A 17572-nucleotide genomic window follows, 5' to 3' on the forward strand; every position below is an offset into this window, starting at 1 on the left:
ATTATACTTACATATTCAAAACGGTCTTTGCAGAGTTGAACCATAAGGTGCAAGAAAACTAAAACTGCAAACCACAGGCACCACATTACTACCTCTTCAACTGTCTGTACATTTAAAACTCCAAAGATAAAAATGAATTTGTAGAAGATGAAATTCCAAAACTTGTCCTTGAGGTGCTAAAACACACAAAAAATCATTAGAAACATTATTCTCTTTATTTAAGTATGCAAAAATAAACCAAATTAAAACAATGACTACAATTTGGTGAAATGACATCTTCAAAAGGTTATTGTTCCCAATTGCAGCAAAAAAAAAAAAAAATGCTGAAAACTGTGGAACAGACTAGACTAAAGGCATGGGTTTTGGTTTGATTTTTATGGAGATTTAAGTATGCCATTTATTAAATATGCCTATATATGCTTTGTAAGTAACCTGCAATTTCAGTAGCAGATATAATGGAATAACAAAACAACTGGCTTTTTATTTTCCGCAGCTTACACAACATTAATGCCTTATTTCACTAACTCATATTCACTGCTTTTTCCCAAACTGTAAATAATTAATTATTAAGGGGTGTGCATTAGTGATGCAGTTATTGGTTTATTGTCATGTAGGTGAGGTGTAAGACATCACAAGTAGAGTTTATGTATATTCATAAAATAGTTCATGCAGTTATTGTACAAAACAACTTAACACATTTGTTATTTGTGTTAAATTAAATATCAAAGAGAAAAAATTCTAAGTTTTCTATTTGAAGAACTGTCCAAAGCTTCCTTTAAATATGGAAAGAATTTCTTAATGTTTTACCTATGTAAGTATGCTGTGCCTCTGCTCACATTTTAAACACTACTGTTTACTTTAGTTTCAACATAGTTGGTTAGCCTATTTCACATATCTAAGGATATGCTGGAAATGTTGTTGAGGCAAAGTTTGATATAAAATAGATTACAATATTTATAAAAGCACATTTACAGTGGTGTGAAAAACTATTTGCCCCCTTCCTGATTTCTTATTCTTTTGCATGTTTGTCACACAAAATGTTTCTGATCATCAAACACATTTAATCATTAGTCAAATATAACACAAGTAAACACAAAATGCAGTTTTTAAATGATGGTTTTTATTATTTAGGGAGAAAAAAAAATCAGATGGAACTTGAGAGGTGCTGCAAAGAGGAATGGGCGAAACTGGCCAAGGATAGGTGTGCCAAGCTTGTGGCATCATATTCAAAAAGACTTGAGGCTGTAATTGCTGCCAAAGGTGCATCGACAAAGTATTGAGCAAAGGCTGTGAATACTTTATGTACATGTGATTTCTCAGTTTTTTAAATTTTTTAATAAATTTGCAAAAACCTGAAGTAAACATTTTTCACGTTGTCATTATGGGGTGTTGTGTGTAGAATTGCACTGTGAATACTTTCCGGATGCAATGTACAGCTGAACCTATACAGTTTAAGTAAAAGAAGATTAAGAGGTGACATGATTGAAGTGTTTAAAATTATGAAGGGAATTACTACAGTGGATCGAGACTGTTATTTTAAAATGAGTTCATCAAAAACACGGGGACACAGTTGGAAACTTAAGGGTAAATTTTGCAGAAACATTAAGTTTTTCTTTACACAAAGAACGATAGAAACTTAATACAGGTACAGTAAGTGGATAGAACTGGCGAGCTTTGTTGGGCTGAATGGCCTGTTCTCGTCTAGAGTGTTCCGATGTTCTAAATTAGACTAATAAAATATTGAGGCAAATACAGGCTAAAACATTACCTGTGTCTCGCTAACCCGCAATGGCCCAAAAACCATGTGCTGAATCATTCTGGCAATCAACATCAGGCAACAGCATGCAGTGTTCACTAATACCTGTTTAAAAAAAAAAAAAAAAGACAAATTAAATGTTGAAAACAAAATTCATATTTTGAGAATACAGGTAGTCCCCAGGTTACGGACATCCGACCTACGAACGGGGCCGCAAAGCATGCACCTCAATAACTGCCGCTCCGTCATCCTTGGCATGGGGTCACTGCAAGCGGTGGCTGGACGGAGGCGATTTCGCTGCCTGCCCACCCTCGGCTGTCCTTCGGCAGTTCCCGGTGGCAAGCAGTTTCACTGCCCACCCTCCACACACGGCTGGCTGCCCCGTTCGTTCTCGTTGGGTAATGCTGCAAGCGGTAACTTGGTTATGAAAGAACGGAGGCCATTGAGGGTGAACGGGGCGGTGTGGGATAGCATTGTAGTGTGCATCGGATGGCTGCCTGTTGAATGGGGGTGATTCACTACCCGCCTTTGGCTACACCGTGTTCGTTCTTGGTGGGCAGGCGCAGCAGGCAGCATACTGTAGTGGAGGTGACTGTGAGGTGGGCTGGTGATGGACCGCCCGTCGATGCCCCCATGCATTCTCAATAGCAAGCCTGCTTGTACTGTTACACACATAGCAGGAAGTTGTCTTCTGTCAGTACGTCAGACGTGTTGATGACTGGTGCCTTCCTGCTGTGATAGCATGTACAGAAGAGCTAATCTTAATCTTTTGTCTTCACCCTTCAACAATGTCTCTGAAACACAAATCTGATGCAAGTGCCGGTGATACAGTAAAGAAGAGAAAAACCATCCTCATTGAAAATAAAGTAGAAACAATAAAAAGGTCAGAGAGAGGTGAAACTCCATCATTCATTGGAAGAGCACTTGGTTACAGTCGGTCAACAACAGGCATGAATTAATATTTATGTACCTGTTCCAACTTAACTACAAATTCAACTTAAGTACCAACCTACAGTCCCTATCTCATATGTAACCTGGGGACTGCCTGTAAAATTGAACAAAAGATTACGGATTACTGATGGGCATTGATAAACCCAAAAAAACTACTCAGGAAAACACACTCATAAAAAAAAAACACCTAAAAGATTTCTTTAATCATCTGCACCTGGAGGAAAACAAAAACCACAAGTAAAGAACTGACCCATGTATGCTTTTTTTGTACATGCTTTGGATTAGGGCTGCAACAACTAGTCAATGTAATCGACAACGTCGACTACAAAAAAATCGTCAACGCATCTTAAACAGAACCTTCAATAGAGGCTCCAGTCACAAAGAACCACTTTGGTTTTTGTAACTGCAATGCACTACACGAATATCCGGGGGCAGTATCGTTTGTTATTGTTTGTCAAGACTGCACACAGTCCTGCCAACAAAGATCATCATCTGAGGAGAAGAATGTAAAGGAAAATAAACGTGGTTGCAATGGCGAGTCGGATAGAGGAGGGGGAAGGAGTTGGAAAAAAATTGAGACAGAAAGTTAAGTGTGGGAGCACTTCACCGAAAAAGAAAAAAAAAGTTGAATGCAGATTATCTAAAGCGGAGCTTTCTTTTCACGGCAGCACCATCGCGATGCATGAGCATCTGAAACGAAAGTATCCTGGAGATGTGATGCCACTGTCTCTTGAGAATTTAGGCGCTGTTAGTTAATTAGGGTCAGATCGGGAGGGGAGGGAGAGTGTGAACGAGACTGAGAAAATAAAAGAAAAAAAGCTAACTTTTACAAGTAAAAAATTATACGCGAATGAATATGAATAATGCATCCGTGCCACGTTTTCCGAACTGTACTATAAGGTCATAAAATGAATAATTCCAAATATCATATATACCTATGTCTTTGTTTTTTTGTCAGTGCGGCTTTGACATCACAGGCCTTAAGGCGCATACTAATTTAGTGTAAGCAGGAACACTCAATTAAATTTGAATAAAAAAAAAAAACAAGTGACAATGACATACGAATAAGGCAGATTCACCAGCGTTTGTGTGTCAGCTTTTACCCATCCAGATCAGAGAATTTCCAGTTTGATTGTCTCAAAACACCACTCACAGCTACAGTTATTCCCAGTTGCAGATAAAAAGTAACAGTATCAGATCCTGTTGATGGGGGAGCAGTAGTATGTATCGTGATCATGGCTGAGAGAACAAAAGTGAAAACAAAAACGGTAACTTTTACAAGTACTATACATTTAATACAGTGGCTGTTACAGATGCAAATCAAATGTATGTGTTTATTGTATAATATTAACAATAATAGCAACTCACTACTCAAAACAGTAAATATACGAGGCAGTCAGGATCGAACCGGGGGACTCTTGATTATAAGTCAGCAATTACTACCGCTGCACCACGTAAGCTACTGTAACGTACTTGAACCTTTTGTGAAAGTAATTATTTGATCTTTGCACTTCAGGCTTTACACATTATATAGTTTATGTCTACATTTCGTCATTTATTACTAAAATATGAAAAACGTTTCAGTTTTAACAATGTATTTTTTGGTTAAGTTAAATTCACTTTTTTTGTTTAGATACTCCATGCACTTTAGATTATATTGTTTAATGTATTTATTTTTTATTGTGATGGTCACAGTAATATAAAAACATCTGATTATATGTTTCACTGGTTATTTTACTTTGATTATTATTAATTTTAATTGTGTTAATGCAGAGACATCAGGGTGACATTCACAGGCTGACAGACCTGAGCAGATGAGGTAAGACACGCACTGGAGCCCAGAACAGGATGTGCAACCACAGGTCACAGGCATCAAAATAGTCAGGCATGAAATAATCATGACTAATCGAAAAATAAATTGAACAATCAGTTGACTACCCAAATAATCATTAGTTGCAGCCCTACTTTGGATGACTGAAATAAAAAGTTGCTCATAAACACTAGGCCCATGTCCACTTTGGGTCTGAAAAGTCCAATTGCCTTCTTTTATAATAAATATCTAGGCAGCAACTTAAGCCTGTCTGTATGCAGGCGCTTTGGATCACATCCAACAGTAAAATTAGCACTTTGGATAGTCTACATAATCAATTATAAATTCAGTTGGACCAGATTTTCAAACCAAAAAAATTAGCTGGACAAGGCATTTTCAGTGGCTGATAATCAGCAGGCAATAACAAATTTTAAATCAACACAAATGAATGTAATGAAACAGTTATTCATTGTTTCCCTTTTAAATTTGGTCGCATTTGACACAGGTACATCAAAAAGTGCATAACAAAAACTATAGCTGAAAAGAATCTGAGGTAGAAGCAATACTTTTTTCCCCACTTTTGAAATACATTTTGATTACAGTATATCTGACCTAGGTACATCTCAAAGTGAATAAAAACAAAATAGTACAGTTATTAGCTAATATAAGTATATAAGTATAACTTGTTTCCCTTTTGGGAAAAAAAATATTTTGGTCATTTACAACCCAGGCACATCACATTTAACAGCATAAAAAACCTCAAAACTTAAAGAACTCAAAGCTATCAGTAAACAAACCCATAGCAAGTGAAAACAGTAACACATATGAATACGTTGTCTACTGCACACTGAGGGGACAGGTTTGTTTTAAATCACCGTAATTAGCAGAACCTTATTTGTAAGCAAAAAGATGGCAGTAGGCATACAGTGCATTTGGATTCATCTGAGGTACTGTGAAGGAATATAAAGGCAGAGACTTCTAGCATTACATGTTTTGTTTGCTTGTTGTGAAAACAAAGTTTCAAATTTGAAACTGACAAATCAATTACAATAATAAAATAATAATAATAATAATCTTCCTATATAATATGCTACTGTGGCTGTTCATTTCTCTGTCCAGTATTTTAAATCACCTGTAGCTTGCAAACCGTTGTACCTATTGACTTGAAATTTGGTACACATATATTATGTGACGTCTACTATCCGCTTTTGGGGTGATGATTTTTATTATTCTTTTTATTTTATTGTAGAATCAACTCTCTGCAGTGCGCAGCAGGGCGGCCGTGCAGCACATGCGTATAGGCGCCGTTCTCATTCCCTACCACCTTCACTAATCATTCGTGAGGCAGATTGAAGACTTAAGTGCCAGCTTAAGTGAAAAATTAAAGAAAACGTACTAAGTAATTGCAACACAAAAAACAAACTTAATCACTTTTAACGTGAAAAGATGCCAACGAAAGAAGAGAAGCAGTGGGCCGCTAGGGTGGAGAAAAGAAGAGCTGTTCAGGAAGCAGCAGGAGCATTAACCTCTGAGCAAACGAATGCTAAACAGAGACAGAGAAAGAGTATGAAAACTAGGAATGCTCACGTCACTGCACGTTATCGTGCAGTATGCTGTAACTGGTAATAATAATAATAATTATTTACCTTTATATAGTGCTTTACTCACTACTCAAAGCACTTTGCAAACTCCATGCCAGGAGCACATTAGACGTGATCCCAAGAATGCATTACGTCACCTGCACAGGTGTACTGTGCTGCATAATTTTTCTGAATTTCCAAAATCGAAGAATATTAACAGTGAGCGGGTTAATAACAAGCTCTGCATTCTACAAAAAAGTTATTACATAGTCCCACAAAGCATTCAGTTTCTGATTTAATTGAGTTTAAAGAAAATTCTAGAATTTTTGCATGTTTTCATCAAATGTAGTCTTTGTAATTCATTCTTTGTTTTGAGTGTCAATGGCAGATTGTCAGCCTCGTAACAGCCATGAATCCACAGGATTGAAACGTGCAAGTGGAGGGCCAATCAATTGTATGAAGAGAAGTACAGAAACAGTGCTCGTCAGGAACGACAAGTTCTCACTGTAGTAACAATTAGGCTAATTTGTGAAAACCCACATTTGCACACTCTTGAGAAAACAGGAATACAACCAAGACTCAGCACACAGTTGATTATAGAATTATTTAATATGTAGTCACTGTTACAACCAGCTGTCGCAACGGAGGTGCCGGTGCAATGTACCATCTCCAAAAAAAAAAATTGCTTCTGGGCTGCACATGGCCCACTGGCCACCATAGGTGGAATAATAATAGTAATTCTTTACATTTATACAGAGCTTCTCTCACTACTCAGTAGGCCAGATCACAGTAAGGTGATTTTTGGTAATAGCAGAGGGGAAATACGATTTCTACACCAATATTTATTATAGTAGCACAGTGGTGCAGCAATTCACACTGGTAGTCTGCACATTCTCATCATGGATTTGCCTATCGCATCCTCAAACACAGGCAGGATAGAGTTAAGTGATAATTCTAAAATAGCCTCAATTCGAGTGTGAGTGGGCCATATGAAAGAATGGCACCCTTTCCAGATCATCATTTGGGAGACCCCAATTTTTAATCAGGTATGTCTGAGAATGTTATTTTACAAAGGAGGAGGTTAGGAGCAAGCGCGGATTACAACACATTGCCACACCCACCACACTACGAACCGGAATGATCGGTACCAAAGTGCAGTGGGTGACACCTTAGTACCACACTGGAACAGTGTGAGGGTTTTATTCCCATCCAAGTTTTCCCTTATTCAGGAAATGTATTCTTCAGAAGACACTTGGATAAGGCCGATTCTATTACGGTATTCCAGAAGCACAGCAGGAGGTCTTTATTTCATAGCAGCTATTAGGTATTACAAAATTACCTCAGGTTACACAACATTTATCTGCCATTTGAAAGCGTTAATTTTATTAGACTAGGGGGCTCTGCCCCCTGCTACCTTCGCTTGCCAACCCCCATGTGGGCGCTACACATTAGCCACTTTGCGGCTCAGACACTTGCGTATGGGAAAGCAGATGTACAATAACTATTTTACTTTTACAGTGAGTAATTAACCATAGTAAAAAATAGTAAAATGTAATAAATTGAAAGAAAATTATGTTTCATGTTGTGTTAGAAATTCATTTTTGTGTTATACGTTTTGTTCCGTTTGACTTTGAAATTAACAGGCAAATACTTTTTAAATTTGCACTTTTACTGTAAAACTTGAGTAAAAACATTATTTGGAATTAACTTTTTGTCATTATCGCATTGAATTTTGATTGTGTTTGGAGTAACATCATGACAATGCAACGTATCACTGCCCATGAGTGAATATTGTTTCTTTCTCTCTAACAAAGAAACTGACTTTTTTGAATGTTTGTCCATTTGTTAATTGTCATAGCAAAAGCTATTCTAATGGGAAACTGTAAACATTTTAATTTGAATGGCATATCAAGATCTCCTTTGGTGTCTAATGTTATCTGCATAAGATTACGTACATTACCTTTCTTGTCTCCTGTTAAAATTCTACTCACAATAACATTACGATACATCCTTCTTTCAACAGTAATTCAGCCGGTGGAAGACCCAGGATATTGTAAGTTGATGTTTTCTGCACCATCACCACCAACTGCTTCAGCATAGTCTATTGATAAGCATTTAACCTATTTGCCGTGTAACTAATCGACAGTTTTCGTGTTAATCCATTCGACTTCTTCATTTCATTGTACTAGGATTGCCTGTGTACTCATTTCTTCTGTTGATAACCCTTTGGGATGAAATTATTCAATAAAACTAGGGGGCTCAGCACCCTGTTCACTTCACTCGCCAACCCCCAGGTTTGGTTAACCGGATATACAATTTAAAGAGATTGATATTTTCATGGAAATTGTTACATACAGTGGAACCTCGGTTCACGAATGTCTCGGAACATGTACAAATCGGTTTACAACCAAAAAGTTCGCCAAACTTTTGCATATGTTCATGACCACACACTCGGTATACGAACAAGCTAGTTTCCCTTGCGGTTTGTGTGCGCCGATGATTTCCGCACGTGTTCAGTCTCTCCCTGTGCAGCAAGCGAGAGAGAGAGAGACACACACAGACAGACAGACAGACAGGCAGACAGGCAGGCGCGGGGGAGAGAGAGACACACAGACACACACATCGAGACGAGAGAGAGAGACACAGCACCAGGCTTGTTTTTAAAGAGACAGATCCGGGCATTGTTTTAACCTCGTTCTATTTAATGAAGACTTTTTTCTATTGGATTTTAACCTCCACTCCACTTCTGTTTACAGCGATCGGTTCGTAGCGTGCATTATTGCAATGTTACATTTCTTGGTGGTTTATTAAATTATGGATTTTTCAAATGTTCATTTTTTTCCCTGTGCTTACAACTCAAAAAAAAGTGTTTTTAGCGAGCAGTTCGTAGCACTATAACGTGAACTCTTACTGTGTTAGTTTTCTCTGTTGTTCAAGGTTTTCTCAGTGTTATTCAATGTTTTTACATTTAGTTTACTAGTACTCTGTGCATTCTATGGTATTATTAACTATATTTGTGCTTAAAAATATTTTAAAAAATACAAACCGGATTCCAAAAAAGTTGGGACACTAAACAAATTGTGAATAAAAACTGAATGCAATGATGTGGAGATGGCAAATGTCAATATTTTATTTGTAATAGAACGTAGATGACAGATCAAACGTTTAATCCGAGTAAATGTATCGTTTTAAAGGAAAAATATGTTGATTTAAAAATTTTACGGTGTCAACAAATCCCAAAAAAGTTGGGACAAGTAGCAATAAAACGCTGGAAAAAGTAAATTTGAGCATAACGAAGAGCTGGAAGACCAATAAACACTAATTAGGTCAATTGGCAACATGATTGGGTATAAAAAGAGCTTCTCAGAGTGGCAGTGTCTCTCAGAAGCCAAGATGGGTAGAGGATCACCAATTCCCATAATGTTGCGCAGAAAGATAGTGGAGCAATATCAGAAAGGTGTTACCCAGCGAAAAATTGCAAAGACTTTGCATCTATCATCATCAACTGTGCATAACATCATCCGAAGATTCAGAGAATCTGGAATAATCTCTGTGCGTAAGGGTCAAGGCCGTAAAACCATACTATATGCCCGTGATCTCCAGGCCCTTAAACGACACTGCACCACAAACAGGAATGCTACTGTAAAGGAAATCACAGAATGGGCTCAGGAATACTTCCAGAAACCACTGTCAGTGAACACAATCCACCGTGCCATCCGGCGTTGCCAGCTGAAACTCTACAGTGCAAAGAAGAAGCCATTTCTAAGCAAGATCCACAAGCTCAGGCGTTGTCACTGGGCCAGGGATCATTTAAAATGGAGTGTGGCAAAATGGAAGACTGTTCTGTGGTCAGACGAGTCACGATTCAAAGTTCTTTTTGGAAATCTGGGACGCCATGTCATCCGGACCAAAGAGGACAAGGACAACCCAAGTTGTTATCAACGCTTAGTTCAGAAGCCTGCATCTCTAATGGTATGGGGTTGCATGAGTACGTGTGGCATGGGCAGCTTGCATGTCTGGAAAGGCACCATCAATGCAGAAAAATATATTCAGGTTCTAGAACAACATATGCACCCATCCAGATGTCATCTCTTTCAGGGAAGACCCTGCATTTTTCAACAATATAATGCCAGACCACATTCTGCATCAATCACAACATCATGGCTGCGTAGGAGAAGGATCCGGGTACTGAAATGGCCAGTCTGCAGTCCAGATCTTTCACCTATAGAGAACATTTGGCACATCATAAAGAGGAAGGTGCGACAAAGAAGGCCCAAGACGATTGAACAGTTAGAGGCCTGTATTAGACAAGAATGGGAGAGCATTCCTATTTCTAAACTTGAGAAACTGGTCTCCTCGGTCCCCAGGCGTCTGTCGAGTGTTGTAAGAAGAAGGGGAGATGCCACACAGTGGTGAAAATGGCCTTGTCCCAACTTTTATGGGATTTGTTGACACCATGAAATTAATCAACATATTTTTCGCTTAAAATGATACATTTTCTCAGTTTAAACTTTTGTTCCATGATTTATGTTCTATTCTGAATAAAATATTAGAAGTTTTTATTCACGATTTGTATAGTGTCCCAACTTTTTTGGAATCCGGTTTGTAAATACTATATCGTTATTTGAAACACTTGCATTTCATGTGTGTTCCTTTTCTACAAGGATCTATGTAAACACATTGTTAAAACAAACGTTTTTCATGTTTTGGTAATAATTGACAAAATGTAGACATGAAGTATATAATGTGTGAAGCCTGAATTCCAAATATCAAAGAAACACTTTCACAAATGGTACAAATATAACAGAACAAATACGCTTTTATTCAAAAATATAACTGCAGGAAAATAACCCGTGCTAGGATGCGATATTGAAACGCATTTGCTACGAGCGCTTCGGTGGCGCAACAATATCAGCTTTTGACAGGTAATCTAAATCAATCCCGGAAGAGTACGTTTCGAGAAGTGAGCTGCACGTATTCTTACTATTTTAGAATAAAAACATACATTTGATTCCAGTCTGTAACAGCCGGTGTAATTTATGATACTTGTAAAGGTTAGCTTTGTTTTTGTTTTTCTTTTATTCAGTTTCATTCTATCAGCCGCGTTCACGATCCCAACTCATATACCCCCCTCACCCCACATATGACATTGTTGTTTTCACATAGACACACTATAGCAGAGGTCAACTCAGATCATGAGGATGCTTCTACATCGGATCAAGAATGCACTTTTGCCATCGCTGTAGTTTGTACTTGGGAAGCTCTCCACTCATGACATTACGCTGTAGGAAATAATTAAATAAATAAAGGTTCTTACATACAAAGGATGGCGCATGTGCCCAAAACAGTAACTGTGCCCAAAACATTAACATTTATATGTTACTTACATAAAAGCCAGATCAAATGTTATTTACCTTGAGTAATTTACTTACATGACGATGGTTCTACATCAGATCAAGAATATACTTTTGCCATCGTTGTACTTTGTATATGTACATGGGAATGTTATTTACCTTTATTTATTTACTTACTTCCTACAATACTTCCTATAGCGTAAAGTCACGTGTGCAGAGCTTCCCATGTACATATACAAAGTACAGCAATGGCAAAAGTGCATTCTTGATCCAATGTAGAAGCATCGGCATGACTTAAAAGAAATGGTGAGGCAGCCTTCTGCTTCTATGCACCGAAAATCTGGAATATCCTACCAATAGGAATTCGCCAGGCTAATACAGTAGAGCACTTTAAAACACTGCTGAAAACGCATTACTTTAACATGGCCTTTTCATAACTTCACTTTAACTTAATCCTGATACTCTGTATGTTCAATTCATCATAACTATTCGTGGTAGCTCTAAAATCTGTACTGACCCCTGCTCTCTCTTCTGTTACTTTTTCTGGTTTTTTTGTGGTGTCAGCCTGCGCCACCACCACCACCTAGTCAAAGCATCATGATGCTCCAACATTGATGGACAAAGTCAGAAGTCTACATGACCATCATCATGAAGTCCTTCCGTGAGAACCCTAAATCCAAAGAGGACTGTTTCACTTATGTTAGGTAGAATGCCCAGAGGGGAGTGGGCAGTCTCATGGTCTGGAATCCCTGCAGATTTTATTTTTTTTTTTCTCTCCAGCCGTCTGGAGTTTTTTTTTTCTGTCCACCCTGGCCATCGGACCTTACTCTTATTCTATGTTAATTAATGTTGACTTTTTTATTTTCTGTCTTTTATTCTTCATTATGTAAAGCACTTTGAGCTACATTTTTTTTGTATGAAAATGTGCTATATAAATAAATGTTGTTGTTCTTACCTCCGTTATAGCGCGTCTATGTGAAAACAGCAGTGTCAAATGGGGGGAGAGGGTATTTGGGATCATTTGGGGACTTGATATCATTTACATGATGAAATAAACTAAAGCACGTATTAAACATAGTGGCACAGTGATAGCGATGAGCTGGCTCCCCGTCCAGGGATTGTTCCTGCCTCCAGCAAGATGTTTGCTGGGACATGCGCAACCCTCAATGAAATAATTAATATAATCTGAAACTGGGAATAACTGCAGATTTGAGTGGCATTTTGAGACAATTGAACTGGAAATTCTCTGATCTGGATGGATAAAAGCTGACATACAAACGCTGGCGAATCTGCCTTATTGGTATCTCATTGTCACTTGATTTTTTTTAATTCAATTTTATTGAGTGTTCCTGCTTACGCTGAATTAGTATGCACCTTATGGCCTGTGATGTCAAAGCCGCACTGACAAATAAACATTAGGTATATATATGATATTTGAAATTATTCATTTTATAGACCTTATAGGTGTAAATTTGTTACTTGTAAAAGTTTGTTATTTTTCACTTTTATTGTCTCAGTCTCGTTCACGCTGTCCCTCCCCTCCTGATCTGACCCTAACTAACTAATTACCTAACAGCACCAGCATAAATTCTCAAGAGACAGCGGCATCACAGCTCCAGGATGCTTGCGTTTCAAATGCTCATGCATCGCGGTGGTGCTGTCATGAAAAGAAAGCTCCACTTTGCATAATCTGCATTCAACTTTTTTTCTTTTTCGGTGAAGTGCTCCCTCACCTTAGAAAGTTTCTGTCTCAATTTTTTTTTCCATCTCCTTCCCCCTCCACTATCCAACTCGCCATTGCAACCATGTTTAATTTCCTCTACATTCTTCTTCTCCTCAGACGTTCTTCTTTGTTGGTAGGACTGTGTGCAATCTTGACAAACAATAACAAACAATACTGCTCCCAGACGTTCATGTAGTGCATTGCAGTTACAAAAACCAATGTGCTTCTTTGCAACTGGAGCCTCTATTGAAGGTTCTGTTTACGACGCGTCGACAATAAAAAAATCCGCGTCCACGATTTTTTTGTAGTCGATGTCGTCGATTACGCCGACTAATAGTTGCAGCCCTAATACCCACCATTCATACACGAGGCCCCTGGTGATGTCCAAGAATTATAGACTTCAAGCAATCATTGCATGCAAGGGATATGCAACAGTACTAAATATGACTGCTTTAATATACTTGACATTGCTATGTTTCAAAGATTATGGTGCTCTGAAATTGGCGAGTGGCCATGGAGAAAAGTGTTGTCATTTCTACACGTGTGACTAAAATGTCTGCAAATACCGTTAAATGAAAGTCTACAACATACATTTTAATCAGATTTGAATTGTTTGATTTGTAATTTTAAAATATGGAGTGGAGGAGTAAATCAAGGAAACGTTTCCTTTGTCCCAAACATTATGGAGGAGACTGCAAGTGTGTGTGCCTATAAACCAACCATATTTATATAAATAAATACATAGGTGTGTGTGTGTAATAATGAGCTTCGGCTGAACAGCAAATTTTACCCTGGGAACAAACAAAGTTCTATCTATCAAAAGCTGTTGGGTGACATATCAAACTTCATGTTACATTTCCCATTCAAGGGAAACTATTCTGGTGTATAACAGAGATTTGTTGCCAGTAATAAATAGTAATTATTAATTTATTGAGCTTCTGTAAAACGCCATATTCGCCAGTCCAGTCACACATAGTTCTACCTACTGAACACATGAAACATGGGGGCAACCTCAAGGCTTGTGCACGAACGGCACGTCTGTTTTTACTGATGACACTAGGCTGACCCGCCTTTTAAGGCGACCAACTATTAAGTTGACCACTTCTTAAGGCAATTCAATATGTAGATCAATTTGATATTTTATACAAACTCATTAATTTGGTTATATTGCATTTGAGCGGTATTACTTTAATACTCGTAGTTTGTTATTTTTGTGATGAAATTTAAACTTTTTTTCTATACTGAGATCGCCCTTTTGAACCCCCCTGATATTTACTACACGGTGAGGCATTTGTACTCTATCCACATTAATTATTTCCAGAGACATAATTTTGTCTATTTTTCCAGCGCATCGCGCACAAAAGCAAGGGAACGATGGGAGCACCAGAACTCTGCTCACATCATGTTGCTTCATACTGCAAGCTGCAAGTAGTAAGTCTGTGATAAGCGGAATACCGCTACGCTTTCCACTCATGGGACGGAAGGACAATCCCGACCGCTTTTATATAGAAAGATTCCCAATGACTGCAGCAGCAGAAGGCCCTCAAAACCCTACAGAATCAACTATACGCCTATATACAGCTGCATGCCAAATGAAAATGTGTAAATTGTGAAGCAAATAAATGGATTAGCCACGTTTATTTATTCAGTTTCCCCAATTTGTCATGGGGGAAAAACACAGTAACTTGTACTAATTCATAATATGTTCAGTGTCATTTTTGGAAGTGCCAAACGTAAAAGTAACAAATTACAATATGTGAAAACTTTTTTTTTTTGTTGCTTAAAATACATAAGGGATTTCATTTACTGTAAATCAAGAACTGACTGATTAATAACCACGGGAGGAGCTAACAGGTATCGTAGTTTTTGATCGTCCGTCTGCGCTTATAATCACCCTGATCTCGTATTGAAATTGTCAATATTCGATTTATTTGACATTGTCAATGGTCGCCGGAACAGGCGGCAAACAACCCAAGGTACATGACATTCATGTACAAGAACACACATTAATATGTCACTAATTAACAGGCCCATCTTTGGGCGGATACAAGACAAAACTGAAAAACACTTTACCGAGACACTGTGAACGTGGAGCAGACGTCCCGCGGCTGTGTCAATATCGTTAAGCACTGTGCCGCCATCTCTATTAATACCTTACATTTAATCTTAATACCACATCCTCCCCCTAGTGTCCAATCAGAATGGAATCCGGAGTTAAATTGGGCGTATTAGACGACTTTATGGTACCTCCATGTAAACAAATGAAGAAAAGTCTGGTAAAGCTCACCCAAACAAAAAGGCCGTCGTAGACCAAATACAAGAGCACGTCTGACACAAGCGCAGTCCCCAGTTCCAGCGATCCTGCCTCCGGAGCTTCTTCGGGGGTCAAGGCACTTCTTGAAAGTTCCGTCACGGTGCGATAACCACTAAGTATACTGGCAGCCAGAAGCAAAGCACTCAGTCCAGCATAAGTCTGCAAGCTGGGCCAGGGGAAGCGTTCAAGAAACAGCAGCGGCATCCTGAGCCGGACTCCTTAGCAGTACTGCTAAGGTCAAATGGTGAAACGTGCGGTCTAGGAGCAGACTTTCGCGCGAGACAAGCTGCTTGAATCTCACCCTCCCATCCTCGCGGCCTTCTCCGTTATCCAGCCAGGTGGTACCGAAACTTTTTCTGTTCTGTAAATCCAAAGATAAACGCAAAGATCTTCACGAATCCACCTGTGCAGATGTCAAACTCTTTCGCTGTTCAGCTTCTAAATGAGGTAGCGATTTCAGCCTCGACAGTGTCAAGTTATAATTGTCCGTACTAAACAACACCTGTCAAGTTTTACTACTTTAGTCAGTAATGGATAAACCCCACTACTTCCACTCGTTTTCGCACCCGGTGGTAATGTTTTCTTATTTATCCCAAAGTGTCCATAATCAGCTGTATCACTATCCCGAATTTCATATTTTGTATACTTATACTGCGTCTTGTTTCTTCCAATCTATTTTTTAGGAGCTTCTTTCTCTCGCTCTCTTTCACTAGCTCGATTTTCTTTAATCTTCTTCCGGATAACACAAATGCGTCACCAGGATTGTATTTCCGGTAAAAAGCCTTCTGCAATAGGATATTTACGAGTTTTTTCCAGTTTGAGGCGTGTGAATTTACTTGTCTCGAATGTTATGATCTTGGAATCAGTTGTCATAACCCTGTAAATAAAGTAGTTATATCTGGGAAGTACAATCGATCAGGAAAACAAATACGAAATGAATTTTATGTCAATGCTCTTAAAAAAAAGATCAAGATTGAATTTATGGTTAATCAGAGGTTTATCTTTGGAAGGCTGTATTTTGTTATAAAAAGCAGAAGGCATTTTTCGCTCTGTCTATACATCTCACGCTTTAGATGTTTCTTATGGTGGATTATTGGTGCGAAAATTAAACACAATCCAGCGTGTTAACTGTACTGCATTGTAATGAATGTGTACGTGGTGCGTTTGCTTTTGGTACGGTTTTATCGTGTCATAATAAAAATCAAGCACTTTAGCACGCACTCTTCATGTCAGTTTAAAATTCAATCCCAGAATGTGTTACAATTTAAATGCATATCCATTAACTACGTGTCGTGACTAAAGGCTAGAAATATACTGGATTTCTCTTAGTGGCCGGTCGAGTGCATTGCATTTAATTCGAAACCATGTATTAATTATGCCAAAAATTAAAATAAAAACAAACGACCAATCAGGGTGAAAAGGTGGGGAAAGGGTCGTCACCAGTTAGGGTAAAATGCGTTAAACGCCACTAAACATTTCTGTGTTCTGATTCTGGTGTCAATCTCACCAATGGGGAGTAATTACAGGTGAGGCAGGTGAGTTTATAATGCCTAAAATAATTTGTTATGCTTGCCTTTTGTGCAGACACTCGTGATTTTAACATGTCGTACCCCAACTGTTGGTGCTATTTGCCCCACCTTTTGACGCTGATTGCTCATTTGAGTTCCGTTTTGGTCTGATTCGTAGCGATCTTGAATCGCAATGCAATACTCTCCTAGCAGCCGGAACAGTATTGCGATGTAGTGAGCATGTTAGGTTGCATATAATTTTGGTGTAAATAATCTTACAATTTTCTTAAGTTTATTAGTGATAGAGTGTTGTACCGTATTAGTCATTATGGATGTAATGAGAAGCTAAGCAAAATGACACCTTTTGTTGGCTGAGCTACATATTGTAATCTTTTTATTTAGCCAATAAAATATTGTAAAAGATTTCGACCAAGTTTAGTACAATTTTATTTTGAACAGTTATCCTATATAATTGAAGAACTACACTTGTAGTTGTCTAAACCCAAGAATTTAGGTGGAATAAATGTTTTGGATTTTCAAAATGCAAACATGATTTTTAAAATTAAATAGATTAAA

General features: G+C 38.2%; 1 protein-coding gene across 2 annotated transcripts in view; it reads right to left on the minus strand.

Annotated features, from left to right (window-relative positions):
* The window catches only part of LOC120535230 (E3 ubiquitin-protein ligase AMFR-like), a 55560-nt gene extending 39321 nt beyond the window's left edge, over window positions 1-16239 (minus strand). Inside the window, exons 1-3 of one of the 2 annotated variants that reach the window (XM_039762937.1) lie at window positions 15462-16239; window positions 1769-1861; window positions 12-176 (exon numbers count right to left, since the gene is read on the minus strand). In XM_039762937.1, the coding sequence (XP_039618871.1) occupies window positions 12-176; window positions 1769-1861; window positions 15462-15692 (489 nt within the window). In that variant the 5' untranslated portion in view covers window positions 15693-16239. The remainder of the gene's footprint in view (window positions 1-11; window positions 177-1768; window positions 1862-15461) is intronic. The other variant, XM_039762936.1, reaches the window with a different exon arrangement.
* Between the last annotated feature and the right edge of the window lie 1333 nt (window positions 16240-17572).

Source organism: Polypterus senegalus, chromosome 9, assembly GCF_016835505.1.
Source record: "Polypterus senegalus isolate Bchr_013 chromosome 9, ASM1683550v1, whole genome shotgun sequence".
NCBI lineage: Eukaryota > Metazoa > Chordata > Cladistia > Polypteriformes > Polypteridae > Polypterus > Polypterus senegalus.